This window comes from Marmota marmota, unplaced genomic scaffold, assembly GCF_001458135.2.
Source record: "Marmota marmota marmota unplaced genomic scaffold, marMar, whole genome shotgun sequence".
In the NCBI taxonomy this organism is placed as follows: Eukaryota; Metazoa; Chordata; class Mammalia; order Rodentia; family Sciuridae; genus Marmota; species Marmota marmota.
The window spans coordinates 41,488,772-41,509,044 of NW_026000057.1; the positions used below are offsets into that span (position 1 = coordinate 41,488,772).

Sequence of the window (20,273 nt, forward strand, 5' to 3'; positions counted from 1 at the left end):
TGTGCTCGGCTGGGGAAATGCTGCGGGGCGGCGGCAGCGGGGATCGCGACGAGGACGGGGACGCTCTGGCGGAGCGGGCGGCGACTGGGACGGAGCGGGAGCCCGGAGCGAGCCCGCGGCGGCGCGGGCTGCAGCCCCCGGAGGAGAGCGAGCAGGTGAGCACCAAGAGGGCCAGCGCGGCCGGGCCCCGAGCTTCACCCGGCGGCGGAGGGAAGTGGCCCGGCAGGCGGGCGGCGCCTGGGCTCTCCCCGCGCGGGGCGCTGGGGGCCGCCGCGTCCTGGGAAGCCGCCGGAGGAGCGGTTGGACGGCGCGCGGGGCGGGGCTGCCGACTCGCGCGTGTGCGGCTGCAAGTGCCGGCCACCCGGCGCGTGTCTGGCGGGGCAGCTCGACCCTCCTGCTGCCGTCAGGCGGACAGTTGTCTGTCCGGCTCCCTGCGGAAATGCCCTCCAGAGCTACCACTTGCCTAAAAGCCCTACCTGTGAACACTCTTCAACTTGGAGTCGGTGCGCCTGAGCCTGGCTTAGGGGACAGCGGCTCCCCTCTTGCCCTCCATCTTGCATCTGAACACACACCTACCGTCTCGGCGAGGTGTGGGTGTATTTCTCGCCATAGGCCGTCAGTGTGTGAAGACGTGTAGGTGCGACTATTACAATAGATGTCTTAACAGGGACTCTCCCAGACCAAGTTCTGTATAAGAGCAGATGGAGATCTAAACTTCATTTAAAAAATAAAAAAGCAGCAAAATTGCTTTCACTGGGCACCAGAGAGGCCAGACATAAGGGAAAGGAGAACAAGCCTTCTGAGTTTGATCTCATTAAATAGAGTGTGATCAGGGACACACTCTATTTATCAAATACTCTATTTATCTAATATCAAATACCTTAGATGAGAAGTTTAAGAAACTGAATTACCTGTCGGAAGAATTTTCATGGGCAAATGCATTAATTGGATCTTAAGAAATATTTGAGATAAGCTGGTCTTCAGAATCACATTGAGAGGCAGGAATTCAATTGATTATTGACCTTTCCTGTATCCTGTACTGTTGGGTCAGTTAATACCTGTCGCTTCTCATCCTTTTCCATCCGTCCTTTTTGTTACATTTCACAAACTCCAATACCATCACTAGATACATTAATAGGTATGTTACTTAGGAAAGAAATTGTATGTGGCACACAAAATAAGCCTTAGTAGGTTTGATCATCATGTGGATTGTAATTGTTCATGTGTGTGACAATATAGGAGATGGTGACTGAAGCAAATAATTGGTCGCTAGGAGATCTTCCTGATTCCCTTCCTGGTAGTTTTCCCGTTAACTGTAACATGCAGTAGATACAGGTCTTGGTTTCCTCTTACCTTAGTTGCTCAACTGGAAAGGTAAAGGAAACAGCTACAAGAACTTCCTTGGGAGTAGGGGTTCATTTGAGGAAGGTTTCCGAAGTACATTTTCAAATGACTTTTAAGTAATTATATAAAATAATTTACTTAAGCTTCTATGGACTTCATCAGTACAATGATGTGGACATCATCACTAACTCTGATTTTACCAATATAATTTATGGTTAAAAGAAAAAGGATGAAACAAACAACTAACAACAACAACAAAAAGAATGAAACATTTACACTAGAAAACAAATATTCCTTTGCATTCCTGCTTCCTTCATTGCATGTCATGAAATTGTTATTCTTATCATTTTTATCCCATGATTTATGTACCCTGAGCCTATATACAGAATAATTGAAAATATGCTTACTACATCAGCACCAAAGAAGAACTTTTTACTAATAAGCCAAAAACAAGCACCAAAAAAAAAGTGCAACCCAACCCATAAATTATCACGAAGCCTTGTTTCCTAGCTTTTTTCACATCCTACAAATGAAATTTAAAAATTTTATATACTGCCATGTAATGATGGAGATGATTTTACACACATTAAGATATTTGAGGAGAATTAAATGAAGTTCACAACTATAACACATCCCAAGAAGAAATTTTAGTTTTTCTTATTCATTTTATTTGTTTTGTTGACGTTTTAAAGACACAAGGATTCCAAATTATAAACATAATACTTTGAAAAATTGGTTCCCAAGCTAATGATTTAGAACTTACACTGAACTTTTCCATAAAAGCAATGATATAAACAGAAACAGAACCAAAACTAATTAGCTGGAAATGAAGCAGAGGTCATCTTCCTGCTTGTTCTTTCTGCTTAGCATGCTCACGGTCACTTGGCATTCCAGAGTCTTAGTATCCTTATGGATATTAAGAGGAAATTGAGCCTTCAGAGGCTCCTTATCTTGATCAATGCCTTGAAGGCGTGATCTTGAAGTCAGAAGCCCCAAAGGCACCTGACTTGTGCTCCTTCAGTCTTTGTCAGCACTAATTTTCTGTGTTAAATCCCTTTCTGTTTCTGTTTCCTTCACAGAGTTTCCTCTCCTGATAATTTGATGAAGCAGGTTTCTTCCTTGGGCTTATTTCCCAGGCTAAAGACTCCTTTGCGTACATCCTTTTTCCTTCACTGATTTTCTTTCCATTCCTTTTTGAAAGACTCATTCCCCTCCCTCAACTGGGAAGTCTTGCATATGCTTTGACTATACAAAACCTACCTTCGGCTCATTGTTATTATAATACCAGTTCAAAAGTTATTGTATTTCGGAACTTATTTCATGTAATACTGAAATACTGGCATTTATATCCGTGATTTATTAATTACTAATAGATTGTCAGCCTTTTATAAATTGTCTTTAGCTGCTACTCTATTTGAGAAAAAGCTAAGTAAGTTTTTCAGTTCTTCTGACCTGAATCTTAGAGGTAGGATGATTGACAAAGGAGATGTAGTGAAAATCAAGTATCCTAAGAAAGGAGGCTTTGAAGAAGAAACCTGTGTTAGGTTTAAAGTAGAGGTCAGACCTCTAAGAGAGAAGAAGGAGCAATTTCAGGAGATGTTGAGGAGACAGGACATACTCTGTAGGTGTGTTGATAATCATGTGCATGAGAGATAATCCAAGTATGTTCATGACAGTCAATGCCAGGGTGACTTTAGGCAAGAGACTCTGTGCCCTTTTGCATAGCTGGAATGTAAACATTACTGAGATTTTTATTATGTCTATAGCATCTGCTTAGATGTGGCACACAATACAGTTCAAAACCTGAATAACCTAAGATGTCCACACTGACATAGAATATGGAACATCTCATTATTCCTAGATTAACTTTAGAATCATTAACTCTATTTTTAGGGTCTTTATGATTATAAAAGTAATTGTACTTTGAAAAATCAAAAACAGAAGTATCTAAAGGAAAAAAGTATTTAAAATCCTATTCTGGGTAATATTTTGATATCAGATATTTAGTATTGCTATATCTGTGTTTGTATTTGCACATGTTTTAATATAAGCACAATTTTATATCTTCTTTAATGAAGATGAATGCTACATGTTACAAAAATTATGTAAAAACTATTTTTAGGATTGCCTGATAGTATGTTCTCTTAAGCAGTGTACACTTCATATCATTTCTTTTATAAATAATTGTTTTGTGTATAAATAAAATATATAAAATATTTACTTTTAAATCCTCACACCTCTACCTTGAAACAGATTCCTAGAAGAAAGAACTAAGTAAATAAAACACATTGAAGCCCCTTGAAACATCCTAAAGAATAGCATTTAAGAGTGTATAAGCTAATGTGCACTTCCAGCACTGATGCTTGAGAGTGCCATATTAGTAAGCAAAAATTCTTATTGTTGTAAGACATTACTAGAGAGGTTTGCTAAAACATGACATATGTTTATTATGCATTTGTATTTCTTTTTAATCATGTTCTTTGACCATTTTTTCTTTTGCCATTATTACAAGGATATTAATATCTTACTTCACATTGATTATAAATATCTACATTGCTTGATATTTACTTTGTGATTTTTTTTAATTTAGGAATGTTTCAAAAGAAGAAATGCTTTAAATTTTTGTTAGTCAAAGGTATTTCTTTTTTGGTAATTTCGCACATACACGCGTACATATTATACATATGTACACCAATATATTTAAGTATTTTTGTTTAGAAATTCTAATACTATAATTAGTTAAATAGCCACCTATATTTTCTTTTATATGTGTACACTTGTGGGGTTTTTTGCTCTCTATATTTAATCTCTTTAGAATTATTTATGTATTGTATAAGGTATGGAGCTAATTTTTCTCTATCATTGAAAAATCCACATTTTCCCTTGCTTTATTATTCTTTATAATAATAATATGTGTGTGTATATATTTATATTTATAGTCATATACATTCATATATAGTAATATAGCTATTGACGCACATATATACATGTATACATTTTATGTATACCTACAGACTAAAGCCTATATAAGCTTTTTTTAAATTTTTGTTGTTATTTTGACAAGGATTTATTTTCCACATGTTTATGTTTTCTTGCTGCAATGTATAGCTATTGGCATTTATGTATTTATTTTTTAACTTGCTACCTTTCTGAATTCTTTTATTAATTTTAACATTAATAAATACTAATAACTTTTAGACTTGATTCTTTTGCATCTTTTAGTTATATAAACATCTTGTCTATATGTAAGGATGTCTTTGCTTCCTTTCAAATGATACTGTCTTCATTTCTACTTCTTGCCTTTTGCTATGCCTGGAATTTTCCAAAGACCAATGCTGTTTCATAGATATCTAAGTAAATTAATGAAGAAACCTCTATAACAGCATTGAACAAAGTTTTCAATTAGATGACCTTTCAAAAAGGGAGAGGCAACCCCGTGTGTCCTTTTTATCTATCATTAGAAATATGACTATACCGATTCTACATCCAGAATATCTAGGTTTATACTTACCACCTTTAGATTAAAGTTAATAGCCTTCTTCATTTTTTTTTTGTATGCACGAAGTATTAACTGTTGGACCTAATCTTTAAGCAGAACCATAACTGAAAAGAAATCTAACAAAGATTGTCTTTAATATATCCAGCCTCTACAGTTAAAAAGGAACCCTGGGAGAAAGGCAGAATATAACTTACTCCTCAACTTTAATTTTTATGGCTATCATCTCTTTCTTGTTAAATACAGATTTTGGTGCAGTTGGTGTAAGTTCTGAAATTTTGCATCTCTAACAAACTTCCAAGCGATGCCAGTGCTGTGCCCACAGACCACACTTTAGAGGATAGATAAGCAAACCAATACAGTATGCGCCACATTTTCCCTTCAACATACTATCAGTAATAGATGTATCTAAGGAAGTTAGGTTTTTTTCAGAAGTATATATTTGAACTTTTTGTAAGGTATATGAATACAACAGGCCAAGTGATTTGGTCTAGGTACTACAACTGGTGTACACCAGAGCAGACCAGAACCCAGATCTCCAAACTGCAAAGCCAGATCTTTTGTGCAAAGAGCCAATCACATGGTAGGAAACCAGTTTCTGAAATCTGCTGCTTTCCTTAGATTGCGTAGTTCAAAACTAGATATTTGCTTAGACCTAATTCCTTTCACATCTTTTAAAAGTAATTTTTAAACAATACTATAACAAGTACTATGAACTTAAGATAAATTCTACACTAATTTAATTTTCTCTTGTTCCTGAGGACGTTTAGTCAGAGTGATACAGGAAATAATTTTGCATAATTAGGCATCTTTTGTTCATTTTTATATCATTATCTGGAGTATAATCTCTAAATCAGTAGTTCTCAAATGGGGGTGATTTTGCTTCCAGGAGACATTTGGTAATGTCTGGGAAATTTTTTATTGTTGAGACTTTAGGGGGTGCTACTGTCATCTAATAGGAGGTTCAGAGATAACTGTTAAACATTCTATAATGCACAGAAAGTCCTTTACAACAAAATATGTCTGACTCAAAGTACCAAAGTTGAGAAACTCTACTCAAAATATATAAGGGTTAGAATTTAGAATGCCTGAGTTGTTAAGAATAATTGCTCTAATCGATATTCAAAAAATAGATAAAAATTGTTTTTCCCCCTGAAGTCTACGTTCCAAACAGGTAGTCTCCCAAATGACTCCTTTCCTGTTTCTTCTTCAGGTTGTAACTTATTCCAACTTGTTCAGTTTTGATCTCCCTCACATTCCTTTCCTGCCTCTTTCCTACTACCCATCTTCTTTTCTATTCCTATTGAGATTCTTTCTCCCATTGTGCTTTGTTTAATTGGCTCATATTAATTATACAAAATAGTGGGTTTTATTGCAGGAGATTGTTTCATACTATAACATAATTCTATCAATTTCATTTCCTAATACTTTTCTTTACCCTCTCGGTCCCTTTTCTTTACCCTAAAGATCTCCCTTCTACTTTCATGGCATCCCATTTGTTCCCCTGCACCCCAACTTTCACATAAGAGAGAAAATATATGATATGTATCTTTCTTTCTGTGTCAGGCTTATTTCACTTAACATGATATTGTCCAGTTCTATCCATTTTCCTGCAATTGACATAATTTCGTTCTTTTTTATGGCTGAGTAAAAATTCATTTTGTATATATACCACATTTTCTTTATCTGTTCATCTGTTGACAGACACTTGACTTGTTCCATAACTTGGCTTTTGTGAATTGAGCTGCAATATACATGGGTATGCATGTATTACTAATGGCATGCTGATTTTAATTCTTTTGGACAAATATCAAGAAAAGTATAGCTGGTCATATGGTGGTTCCATCCCTATTGTTTTGAATAACCTCCATACTGCTTTTTATAATGGTTATATTAATTTACAGTCCCACCAACATCTTTTCCTGTATGTTCTCACCAGCATTTATTATTATTTGTATTCTTAATGATTACCATTCTAACTGGAGTGAGATGAAATCTCAGTGTAGTTTTAATTTGCATTTCCCTGATTGCTTAAAATGTTGAATATTTTTAAATATATTTTTGGTCATTTATATTTCTTTTGAGAAATGTCTGTTTAATTCATTTTCCCATTTATTGATTTTTTTAGTCTTTATACATTCTGGATATTAATCCTCTGTGAGAAGAGTAGCTTTCCCATTCTGTAGGTTATCTCTTCATACTCTGCTTTCCTTAGCTGTGCAGAGCTTTTCAATTTGATGCCAACCCATGTTTTCATTTTTAATTTTGCTTCTTGAGCTTTAAGGAGTCTTATTAATTAAGTTAATGCCTTCACCCGTATGTTGGAGTGTTGACCCAATGATTTCTTGTAGCAGTTGCAGTGTTTCTGGTCTAATTCTAGTTTTCTTACCAACTTTGAGTTGAACTTTGTACATGTGAGAGATAGGGACCTAGTTTCATTCTTCTAAATATGGATATCCAGTTTCTCAGTACCATTCGTTAAAGAGGCTGTCTATTCTCCAACCTGTTTTTGATACCTTTTCCAAGAATCAGATGACTGTAAACTTGTGTCTATTCCTTTGATCTACGTGTCTCATTTTAATATCAGAACCATGCTATTTTTATTACTATGGCTCTGTAGTATATCCCATTGTGCTTTTTTCTTTCCTACCCATCTCAGCCACTTTCTCTGTTTTTTCATTCATCTTCTCCTCTTCCTCATATCCTCCTCTTCTCTGTTGAAGATAAGCTTTGTGAAACAATAAAGAAGTTTTTGGAGTATGAAAGTTTTAGGTTTGAATCCTACTACTTATTAGTGTGATCCTTGTTACTTAATCCCTCAGAGACTCAATTCCCTCAATTGTAACAGGTCTAATACTACCCATCTCTTAAAGTTTCTCTGAGGATTTAGTTAGATTTTTTATTACAAAATGCCTAGCACACAGCAGGCCCTAAAAAAATGTTAGTTCCCATCAATATTGAAGTTCCTTAAAAGAGTAGGAATGGAACCACCATATGACTCATCTATACCATTCCTTGGTATTTATCCTAAAGAATTAAAGTCATTATATTATAGTAATACCTGGATACCCATGTTTATAGCAGAACAATCTACAATAGCCAAATTATGGAACCAGCCTAGGTGTCCATCAATGGCTAAGGAAAATGTGATATAAAACAATGGAGTTTAGCTGGGCATAGTGGTACATACCTATAATCTCAGTGGCTCTGGAGGCTGAGGCAGGAGGATCATGAGTTCAAAGCCAGCCTCAGCAACTTAGTGGGGGCCTAAGCAACATGGTGAAAACCTGTCTCTACATAAAATACAAAAAAAGGGCTAGGGATGTGACTCAGTGGTTAAGCACCCTGAGTTCAATCCCAGTACAAAAAAAAAAAAGTTTTACTCAGCCATAAAGAAAAATGAAATTATGTAATTTGCAGGAAAATGGATGGAACTTGAGAATATTATGTTAAGCAAAATAAGCCAAACTCAGAAGGCCAAGGGTCATGTGTTTTATATGTAGAAGCTAGAGAGAAAAAAGGAAAAGAAAGGTTGGGAGGTTCTCATGAAAATCTAAGGAAGATCAGTAGAAGGAAGGAAAAGGGACTAGGGGAGGGAGGAAGGAAGGAAGGGAAAAGGGAAGTACTGAAGAGTGATATTGGCCAAATTACATTGTTGTATTGTGTGCATATATGAATATGTAACAACAAATCCCACCATCATTGTAAACTTTAATGTACCAGTAAATAGTATGGGAAAAAATCCCTTCCTCACAATTAAATTTCTTCCTTACAATTTATACAATTTATTACACGTGTGTGTGTGTGTGTGTGTATGTGTGTGTGTATATATATATAGGCTTCCAATTCCTTCCTTACCTTCTCTCTTCCCCTCTTCTCTACTTTTTATTCCCTCAACTAATCACATTATATAACTGTATTTTTAGTACATGTATTTCTCTAATTTATAGAAGAAATGTTATTTATTGAATAAAGCATTAAATTTCCTAATCTAAAAATCAGATAAATCAAGTGATTTCTAATTCTCTTAAGAAAAAAATAAACCTGTCAATCTAAATTAATGCTGTTTTTTTATGTACATCTTTTGGTGATTTTTCCCCCCTTGTGGGTCACTGATCCTTAAACAAGTATACCCACCCACTTCTATGTAAATTTTTCTCAATTTCCCATTCAAGAGAAGTAATAAAGCAAAATCAAAGGGAAAAACTAAAAGTACCATGACATTAGTCTTGCCCTAAGAGGTATAAGTAGAAACTATATTTATTTGTACCTTCTTTAAGCCTTTCTTTTTTTCTTTTTTCCCTTTTTCTCTGGAGTAACAATCTTATCTTGTGATTTTGGCCTCTTATCCTCAAATACCTTAAGAGTTCCTACCAGTTATTTTTTGGATAAGTAAGTATATTCGTGTGTGTTTAAAGAAATTGACAAAACATTTGAAAAGTAGCTTCGTCTGAACAAAGAATCTGAATTTCCATTTAACTTAATGTAGAAGATACTTTCTATTTTACTCTCTGATCTGATTTTTTCCCTATGTCCAGTGGTTTTTCTTTATTTTTTTTTTTCCATTTAACTTCATTGGCAGCTGTGCCTGTTCTTGGAAATGATTAACTTTATTTGTTCCTGTTTTTTAATAACAATAGCTTCAGCTTATCAGAGTTATAATCAAAAAGAAAGCATGGTACACATGTTTTGAATTTCATGGAAATGAAGGATAAAATTATTATTAATACTATCTAAACATAATGTTAATTATTTCCATTTAGGGCTCTTACTATATTTCCTTGGATAATTTTTTCTAATATCTGTGTTTGAGAATTTTTAATTTTTATTTAATTATTAAAAAAATGATTTTTGTTTTTTTAATCCTTATTAAATATCAAAATTTTACTTGGATGTATGCATGGAATATAACTTTGCAAATTCCATCAGCCTAAATGATTTAGAATTCCTTATTCTGTGCTTTTCAGAGATAATAACATGTAGCAGAATCTAAATTTTTACTGCTACAAGTTGAGAATTGAAAAGGAATGTCATTTTTTAGCAAACGTGTTTGATTTTGACTGCTTTGAATAGACAAGCCCCCTCCCTCATCTTGTGGGTAGCATCTAGCATACTATCTGCACATACAAGGTAGTCAGTAATGTCATTTTGTAAAGTCAATTTTGTAAAATTGACTTTACAAAAAAGAAGTCAATTTTAGGAAAAGTACAAAATGTATAAATTTTTTAACCTGCAGCTTGAATTAATAAAGAGGTTTAATATTCTTCACTTCATGGCTTAGTATTATCTCTCATTAGTTCATGCAAAGAAAGACTCTCTGTTTCTTTGTCACATGACCATTTCCTTCCACTATAATAAGCAACTGTGTTAATATATTTGATAGATATCACTGAAATTGGGCATGTCTTTGTGAATACCTGGTTGTTCATTTTTATATGTTTATAACCTATGGCAATTAAAAAAAATATTGAAAATTTAATTAAAATGAAAAATGAATAAAAATTTTGTACTTTTCACTTTATACTAATTTCATAAACTAAGATCTGTATGATATTCTCATTGATTTTTATGAATCTCCTCAAAAAGTCTTTTTTTCCTTTATTGGATCTATGTAGGTTAGTGTGAAATAATTAAGAGAATTCTGTAACTTAATGACAAATGGCAGGTTGTAAATATGATAAACTAGTTATATTAAATGCTATGATTAGATAAGGCTTTATATAGTTAGTAAATGTATAATTATTTCATAATTTACATTTTATAAAAAATGAAAACTATAACAAAAAGTAGTGTCCAATAAGTAAGAAAATGTGACCATCCTTACTAGAAATAAAAGGAATATAAATATAACAATTACAAATGAGTTTTCACCTAAAAAGTTGACAAAATTAAAAAAGATAAACGATATAGGTTTAGAGAAATAGGATATATGATAAGAATATGCTAAAAGTTAGAGGTATATGTGGGTTCAGTCTTTCTGGAGGGAAATCTGGTGCCAAACCTTGTGATGAGGAACTATTATTACCTAGACTTTAAAATGTACAAATTGCAGCACAAGGAGATTAAATAACATAGTGAAAACATATCCCTAATCTGAAAATCTGAAATCCTCCAAAATCTAAAACTTTTTGAGATCTACATGTTAATGTGAAGAATTCTATAACTGACCCAAAGTGACAGGTTGTAATTGAAACACAAGTATACTAAAAATGCTGTATAAAATTACCGTCAGGTAATTTTTTATAAGATATATATGAAACATAAGTGATTTTTGTATTTACAGTTGGGCCCCAACCCTATGATGTCCCATTTTGTATGTGTGTGTGTGTTTATGTATGTATATATATATGTGTGTATATATATATATATATATATATATATATATATACAAAAAAAATTCCAAAATCTGAAATCTAAAAGGCTTCTGTTCCTAAGCATAATCAACCTGTGTCACAGCTAGCCAATTGCAGTGTTGAGATTCAAACCTTTACTTAAAATCTCTTAACTACCAAGCCAGTGTTTGGCCATTAAATCAATTTAGTGGAGTGCAACAGGATAGGATAGGGTTAGGATAGGACAGGTACAACACAGAACAGGACAGAAATGGTTAGAATACACTACATGTAGCTCTTTTTTTTTTTTTTTTTTTTGATACTGGGCATTGAATCTAGGGGCACTTAAGCACTGAGCCATATCCCCATCCCTTTTTATTTTTTATTTTGAGACAGGACCTCTCTAAGTTGCTGAGGCCTCCTGAACCACTGGGATTACAGGCATGTGGAACCACATCTGGCTAAAATGCATTTCTTATCTTGGGTCTCAGTCATGATCCCTGCACTAGCCCCACCAGATTGGTTTTCTCAGGATCTCTGCCTAGAATTCTTCCCTAGAACTTTCCTTAGCATATCTTTGCATTATCAGTTTAACAGTTAGTTCTTCAGATATACCAGCTCTAACTATTCTATGAAAAGAACCTCAAATTCCTCCATTCCTCAGCCCTGTTTTATTTTCCTTATAACTCTTCTCACTATTTGAAATTATCTTGTTTGTTGTTAGCATGTTTATTCTCTGCCACTCCTTACTCCCCCCTCTACAGGCACACTTGTAAGCAGTCTCCATGAGAACAGAGATTACATCATATGGCAAATATTTTAGAATATTATTTTGGCATTAGTATACAATATGTCAAAACTTCTATCCAAAACAACTCTGCTGTTAAAAACTCAGTTGATGTTTTTGCCAAAGCAGTGTATCTTCCTAGAAAAAAATCACCATGACAAATTGGTTTTAAAGAGGTAGAAACTTGGACTTCAGTGTAACAAGAAATATAACTCTCTTGTCAGAATCAACAGAAACGAGACTAGTCGTGTTAGTTGTGCATGAGCTTAAATGATCCCTGTGAAATATTTGTTAAAAAAAGTATATGTGTATGTGTGTATATATGGATTATAGTCCTGATATGCTGTATTTAAAAACCACCATGATACAAAGGTAAAATGCTAATATAAGAGCTGGAAATATTAACTAGTATATAATTGGTCTAGATTTGAAGTTTATTTTTCTTGAGCATAGAGTAACAAGAAAATCAAATAGTATATGAGACTCAATGTTAGTAGAAAGATAGGAAATAAAACCCACAGCTAACAAAAATTAAAATTCAGATCATCCGTCTCATTTATGTCAGTTGTAAAACATAATTTTCAAAAAGAGATAAAAATTGTGGTTCTCATTAAATATAAAATGAACACATATTAAAGAGTTTATTTAACTCATCATTAATGAAGGAGCCCAGCAAAAATTACAGCCAATTTAAAAGTAAAATCAAAGAACCAAAAACATTTATGATGAAAAGATATGTTGAGCCAGGCACAATGGCACACTCCTGTAATCCCAGAAGCTCTGAAGGCTGAGGCAGGAGGATAACAGGTTCAGAGCCAGCCCCAGCAACTTATCAAGGCCCTAAGTAATTTAGCCAGACCCTGTTTCACAATAAAAAAAAAAAAGGGCTGGGGATATGACTCAATGTTTAAGTACCCCTGTGTTCAATCCCCAGTACTAAAAATAAAACATGTTGAAATTTGTTTTCAAATGGACATGAAACTGTATTTTTCTACAGGCAGAAGAAAGGAAGCCAACCGAACCTCCCCTGTTGCAGAACTTATTTGCATGCCTATAGATAAGAATAATTTGCATTGCTATCAGTTATCTGTAATTTGCAGACTTGCAAAATAGCACAAAGACGATGTGCTAAATAACACAGTTTGATATAGAGGCATCCAGTAATTTTTTTTTCTTTTTTGCTTATTCTAAATCAAGTAATGGAAAAAGATAATTTTTTGCTTTACAATGTAAATTAATTTGTGAATAGCAAAGATATTTGATCTCTCCCTTTATGCAGTGTTTTGGGCTGCTATAAAATATCAATTCTATTCTGACCTTTTCCCATGTTAATATTGAATGTACACTTCTATGTAATTGTGAAATGCATGGTTTATACATACAAGAAAACCAAAGATTGATTTCATTTTTACATTCTTTCCAATGAGGTTATATAACTCAATAGCCCTGAAAAACAGATTTTGGTTAGAACAACGTTATTGCCCCCCAAATTCCATATGTACCTCTTGTTTTTTGGGGTGTTTTTATTTTGTGTGTGTGTGTGTGTGAGTCTGTGTGTGGATTTTGTTTGTTTGTTTGTTTATTTTAGTATTAAGAGATTGAACCCGGGGCACTTAGCCATCCCAGCCCTTTTTATTTTTCATTTTGAAACAGGGTCTCACTAATAAATTGTATAGGGCCTCATTTAGTTGCTGAGGCTTACCTTGAACTTGCTATCCTTCTGTCTTAGGCTCCTGAACCGCTGGGATTACAGGCATGAGCCACTGCACCTGGCTTTCAGTTCTCTATATTTTATGACTATTTTATTCATTTGTTCCTACTATAAACAAATTAAAATCGTTCACAGAAAGATCAAAGAAAACAGTAAATTATGGACTTACTGAAGTAGCAAATTTCGTCTTTCAAAAAGTTCGTTTCTTAAGGAGGATTATATAACTATGCCTTATAAGGAATCTGTTTAAATACTTTGCTTTCTTTTTAATAGCTGGTTCAACTTCTTTGTATTAAGGGATTTAGAGATTTTTGAGTTATTGGTGTAAAGGAGTGAGAATGAGAAAGAGAATGAAACTTATTTAGAGTGAAAGACAGTTCTGAAAAAGGTATTTTCCAATAAACTGTAAGACTGTCTTACAGTTTCCTGAAATGGGATCAGGATTTCTTGTCAAATACTACTGCTTTCAAATCCTACCAGGTTGTCTGGCTGATTCTGAGGAAGTCTTCTACAGGCTATCAGACCCCTAGAGTCTATAACACCCAACTTACAGCATCTTTTGGAGGAACAAGTGTTTAGAATATATGTGTTGAATGAGTTTATTTAGCAAATGGCTAATGAGCAAAGAAAGGTGGGGAAAGTTAAACTACAAGGATCAAATTAAAGTACAACAATTTTTTTAAAGACATTAAAAATATTTCACCAGTAATTTTCTCTTGGCCTGGGTATGATTTAAAATTTGAGCATCTTCAGCATATAAACTATGTAAGTATTAATAAAGTCATTAGAATAGAAATGGAATTTGCATCAAAAGAAAGTACAAAGTAAACAGATAAGATCAGCTGCAAATTAACCCCTCACTTCTCACACATAGTCTCAAAAGGGAATGAACTAGAAAAAATAGAGCAAAAACAGTGAGACAGATGAAAACATCTGGAATGACTAAAAGGTTATTCAGTTGCACTTCTGGTGGTGCCATTCATTGAAGCAGGGAATCCTGGAGAAAAGTAAATTCGGGGCAAATAATTTGAATTCAGTAGTGAGCATGTAGTTTTTGAGGTTTCTAAAGACATCCACATAGAAATGTTGAATCTGCAGTTTCATACAAGTCTAGAATCCTGAAGAGTTGCCTGAACTTTAGAAAGACAAGAAAACTATGAATCTTTTGTAAAATTATGGTTCCATTTGATTAGAAAGGAATAGTGCGGCAGTGTTTATATATGGGGATTGTGTACATATCTTTCATATTAAGCAGCGTAGTGGCAGTGAATATGGATTTTTTTCTTTTGTGTACCCCATAGGACTTATCTTGCTTATGGTAGGTAATCAATTATTATTCGTTGTTGAACTAAATTAAAGGATTTATTTTTGCAAACCTGCATGTTCTGTGAATCAAGAATTATGAATTATCAAATTTAGACTTTAGTAATCAAAGACAAGTCGTACTTGGAGAGGACGTGACACACACCAAGAACCAGAGTGTGGTTTCCTGAAAGTAAGCAGCCATCAATCAGTCTGACAAATCAGTCAGATCTGTGCAGGCTTGCCACAATTAGTGCACAGCGTGCTTGCATAAAATGCAGGTGCAAAACTTGCTGAGAGTCGAGGATCATAACTTTGAAATATAACTATTATAGACTTAGTCATAGTAAGCAGAACACTTAATCATTTTCACTGTATCACCATTCACCTGAAATTAAAACTAATGGATTCTGTTATAAAATTATGTGGCTTTATGTAAGATATACTATTTTTCAAAGAATTTCTTCTGTAAGAAATGTCATAAACCCACATATTTTTCTGTATCTACATGACCAGATTCCTGCCGATCATTTAGTTTTACAAATAATGAAAAACTATTAAACCTTTTTCCTCACTTAGTCCAAATGATTGAAAACTTAATAGACATTTCATTTAATAAGAATTGCACAGCAGTGGTTATTTTAGAACTGCCAACAACAACAACAAAAATCAGCCAACTTACTAAATTTAACAGAAAGACCAGTATACAAAACAGAAGCTTTGATTATACAGGACACAATAAACAACTCCCAAACGTCTTATATGAATGGCATTTTCATAACATTTGAAAAATTGTCAGATTCATTAGTACTGTTAACTTTGCTTTGAGACAAAATTACACTTACAGATCTTAGTAAGAAATTGATGAGGAAAAAAATTTTTAAAGAAGTGATGAGAAGTTAATTTTAAAGGAAGCAATTTGATAAGCATATTGTGTATATTTGTATACTTTAATTAGACATATGAACATGTTTAACTCTTCAAATATAATATAGAAAAGATATTTAACATCAGTTTAACAACGAGAACAAGAGCATCAGCATTAGATTCAATGCATTTAGGGACCATTCCTCATTTAGTGCTTCAGTCTGATACCTCTGATTTTTATGGCATCTTTGCTTTTTTTGGTTTTGTCCTAAAAGGAAGTCTGGCTTGCCTGATATGCAAGTGCTGCAGTTCCAATCAGAACGAGTATCGGGAACATAAGACAATATTTTATAACAAGGCATCTAAGCTCAATTTTTACCAGTGATATATAGCAGCCTAAGAAAAAGAAGCAGGGAAATTGGAAGCTATCGAAAGGGAGTGGGAAAGAACATGGGGCTGTAAACTCATAGTTGAAATGATGACTATGGAATATAAATTGCAAGGAGAAAATAAAAGATAAAAGAGCTAAATAATAATTTACCTAGAGGCTTTCAAAATTCATAACAGCTTCTTTCTTAGTATATATTTTCTTTTTATGGGTTACAGTGTGACTCTTTTTAAGTTTTTATTTGTTCTTATAGTTATACATGATGGTAGAATCTATTTTGGTTATCAAACATGGAATATATATCTTATCTAATTAGGATCCCAGTTTGTGGATGTACGCGATATTGATATTCACTGTGGTATATATTTTCATATATTCCCTTTCTATATAATACTATGTCTTATTGGTGTTTCACAAATATGAAGAGTCTTGCCCTTTTTAAAGAAGGTAACAAGGCCTTTCTCAAAAAAGCCTTTCTTTTGAGAAATTGAATGGGATGATGGAGTGGATTAAATGGAACAAAACTTCATTTCTTTTTTGGGAGGAGACTTCCAAGTCCTTGGAGACTGCCACCCAATTTACTTCTTTTATTCTTCTTCCTCCTCCTTTTTATCTCTTCATAACTATATTCAGTTTAACACTATGTTATCTATAAAGGCAGTCTTGCAGTGAATTCTGCTCATGTTAGAAGTTCTTTGTTCTTAGTCATTATTAAGCACATTACTACAAAGGCCAGAAAATTTGGGGGACGTGGTGATTTTCTAGCCAAATAAAATAACATTTTCTCTCTTTACTGGATATAACTAGAAAACTGGGTGGGGGGTGGTGGAGTAAGGAGGGAATCCACCTCTGAAATTTTTTGTGTGCTTAGTCTTTTTTAAACTTCTATTTGCTTTGCTTCTGAGGGGCAAGGATGGGATTAAAGGTTAGAAGTTGATTTGGGTTTTTATTTTTAAGAAAATAAGAAAAATTTTAAGTCCTATTCAAATCTAAGTATCACAATTGAGACCAGGTGCTATAGTGTATGGCAAGCCAAGTACAAACCACAGGACCATTTTTAAAAATTATTTTAGCTGAATAAACCAAAACAAGACAAATATAACTGAACTGCTGTCAAAAATGGATATATTAAAACAAACAAAATGTGAATAATCAAAAGATTAGTTTTGTATTTATAAGAAGCATATAGCATAGGGCTTTAAAACATGGGTTTTAGAACAAATTGCCCAAAAATGGATGTTTTCCCTCCACCAATTATGAGGTGATCTTCACTAAATTACATAATCTGTCCTCAGATCTACTGTAATTAGTTTCTTTTATGTTTTTAGAAGATCGATGTACTTAAAACATTGCCCAGGACATGCTAGATATTTAACAAATATTAATTGCTTTTGATTAATAAATGTAATGTAATATAATTAAATACTTCATTGAAACATTTTTTATTGATTTTAAGGCTTACATGTTTCAAAGCCTATCTGCAAGGGGCCAACTTTTGAGATGAAGAGGAATAGAAAGGAAGAAATGAGTCTTTGCAAGGAGCTAAATGCTGAAGTAAAGATGTTTTTGACAACCACAGGTTCAGTTTGTGGTATATCAGTACTGTAAACAGCTGTCCTATTATAACAATACAAAAACAGTTAAATACACTGTTTTATCCATATTATTTTTTCAAAACATCATCTCACTAAATATTTGAAAGCGTAGCATTAATGCTTTTGCCAGCTCTCCTAGATTAATTTTTGGCCAAATTGAGCAAAAATGCCAAAGCATTTTTTCAACTCTTAAATACTTATCACATTTTGACTTAAAATATACTTAATTGTAATGAAGGTTGACTTTTAAGGAGGTAGTCCTTTATCTAATACATTATTGCCATAAGGAAAATTGAATTTAATTTGTTCTATAAAATAGAAGTTTCTTTAAAGCAAAAGTCATGCTGAATACAAATGATAGCTTAAGTATTTTTATTTGTGCTTGTGTATGTCAATATGCATATTTTTTATTTTTATTTTCTGGGCTGCCAAAGATTTAATGTGGAGAGTATAAAGGAGATCTTTTTAATACAGAGCACTTTTGATTTACTTCTAATTGTTCTGCATCTTTTAAGAACTTTTCTGGAGGTTCATACATATTGATAGAACGTATTTTAATTAAGCTGATTGTTTTCAAAAGACAAATTTGGTTATAATATTTAATGTACTGACCACAAATAAGGGGAAAATGGGGCTTTTCTGAGATTTGAATTTCCTCTTAACTTTCCTTAGGCTTAATGAAAACCATGAATTAATTACAGCCTGAAGTATTTGGTACTCTGCTGAACAAAGAAGCAAGATTGCCTACTTATAAATTATAAGTGTGGAAATTATAAGAAGGAAGAAAAGGGGAACCATTGATTTTTATTCATTTAAACTTTAAGCATAATTAAATATTTAAAGCCTCTTTTCAAAGTATTAGAAGAACATCTAATTTAATGGGTCCTCAAAAGTCAAACTTTGATACCCAGAGCTTGAGGGCTACAGGACCTATAAAGAATAACAAGTATTCAAAGTCCTTAAATTTCCAAAACTAATTCCAGAAAACTAGCTATAAATCATCTAGCATCCTATGATTCAGTCTTAGAAAAAATGTCTTTAGTTCACATTAAAAGCAACTGATGTCCAGAAATAACCAAAGTAGGACTTCCAGAATAGTGAAGTAAGGAATTCAGCAGAATCTCAACCCAGCAAAGCAATGATTAAGTGGTGAAAACTTTTAAGTAAAATAGTCTTCTAAAATCTCTGGAATTATTCTAAGGGCATAGAGCAAATGGAGAAGCATGCATTCAAGAAACTAGTAAATCTAAGAACAGGGAGTATTTGGGTATGTAAGTCACAATCCACTTGCCGTCACAGTGCTGTGTTACAGAAGGTCCACCCCAAGAAAATGGGAACTACTCTCCTCCTAATCCCCCATCCAGGGCTGCAGTTTCCCTGCAGTGGAGAGGTAGGCCACTGGTATTTCTCATCTCTTCCTTCCCTCCCAGCTCCATTTACAGAAGCTCTGTTCCAGGTAGGCATGACCAAAAGGACCATCTCTATTTACCCTACCAGCCTCCACTTTAGGCGCAGCATCTGGGAACACTGAATCCCAATGTTCTCTGCTATAACTCACCATACAGCAGAGTTTCCACACCAGAAAACAGGCATAGAAGAGCATCAGCTGCTCTGGTGTGCAACTCCAGTGCCTAATACTACAGCAGTGTTGTCATCATGGGGAAAGTGCATTGCTGCCCTCAACCAGTACAAATGGTGCAGGAGCTGCCTAGGAGCAACGACAAGTAAAAGAGGCAAAGAACCTCATAGAGCTTCCTGGTTTCACTTGGAAATGTGATTAGAGAACTCCATGCCTAATTTTGTTGCAAACAATACAGATCGTTATGAAGAGCAGTTAAAAGGACACTGATAGCTACAGAATATATCAAAACAACAAAGAAGCAAGAAATTTAAAGAGAGAACCAGGTGGAGTCAGCCAAGAAAACCCTTCCTGAGTTAGAGCAATGCAGACTGGGGAAAGCAGGGTTCATGTGCTAGGCTGCACCCACTCAGGAGCAACCATAGCAGGATGTGGGGTGAACTTGAAAGCTTTCTGCATGCTACGTATAGACCCCTCAACAAAGAACAAAAGCCTCAATGGCACAGGGGCTTAAATTCAACCTCTGACATAGATTGAACAGTAAGCCACTCTGACAAAGGAATAAGTATTAGGAAACCAGAGTTTAAAATAATATCACAGTCATCTCTGGCCGTCGGAAAAACTGTGTATGTGTCTAAGGCAGTACAGGAGCAGTGAGGAATGAATGGGGGTAAATGAGTAAAATTCTTCAACTGTGATAACAGTCTCCAAGCCACCCATATATCCACTGATAAAAGAATAAAAATCTAACTAGCTCAAGATTCTACACATATCCTTTAACCAGCAAATAAATGGCCAGAGGTAACTATATCTTCTCACTCCTTAACTGGTTAAATGAGGCAAAAGATGAAAATAAGAGGGATAGGAGACAG

General features: G+C 34.3%; 1 protein-coding gene across 1 annotated transcript in view; it reads left to right on the plus strand.

The window, feature by feature from the left end:
- Positions 1–2: 2 nt before the first annotated feature.
- Fam241a (family with sequence similarity 241 member A) overlaps positions 3–20,273 on the plus strand; it is a gene marked incomplete at its 5' end in the record, with an annotated part of 36,846 nt that continues 16,575 nt past the window's right edge. Inside the window, one exon of the mRNA XM_015484396.2 lies at positions 3–155. Coding sequence (XP_015339882.1) covers positions 3–155 — 153 coding nt within the window. The remainder of the gene's footprint in view (positions 156–20,273) is intronic.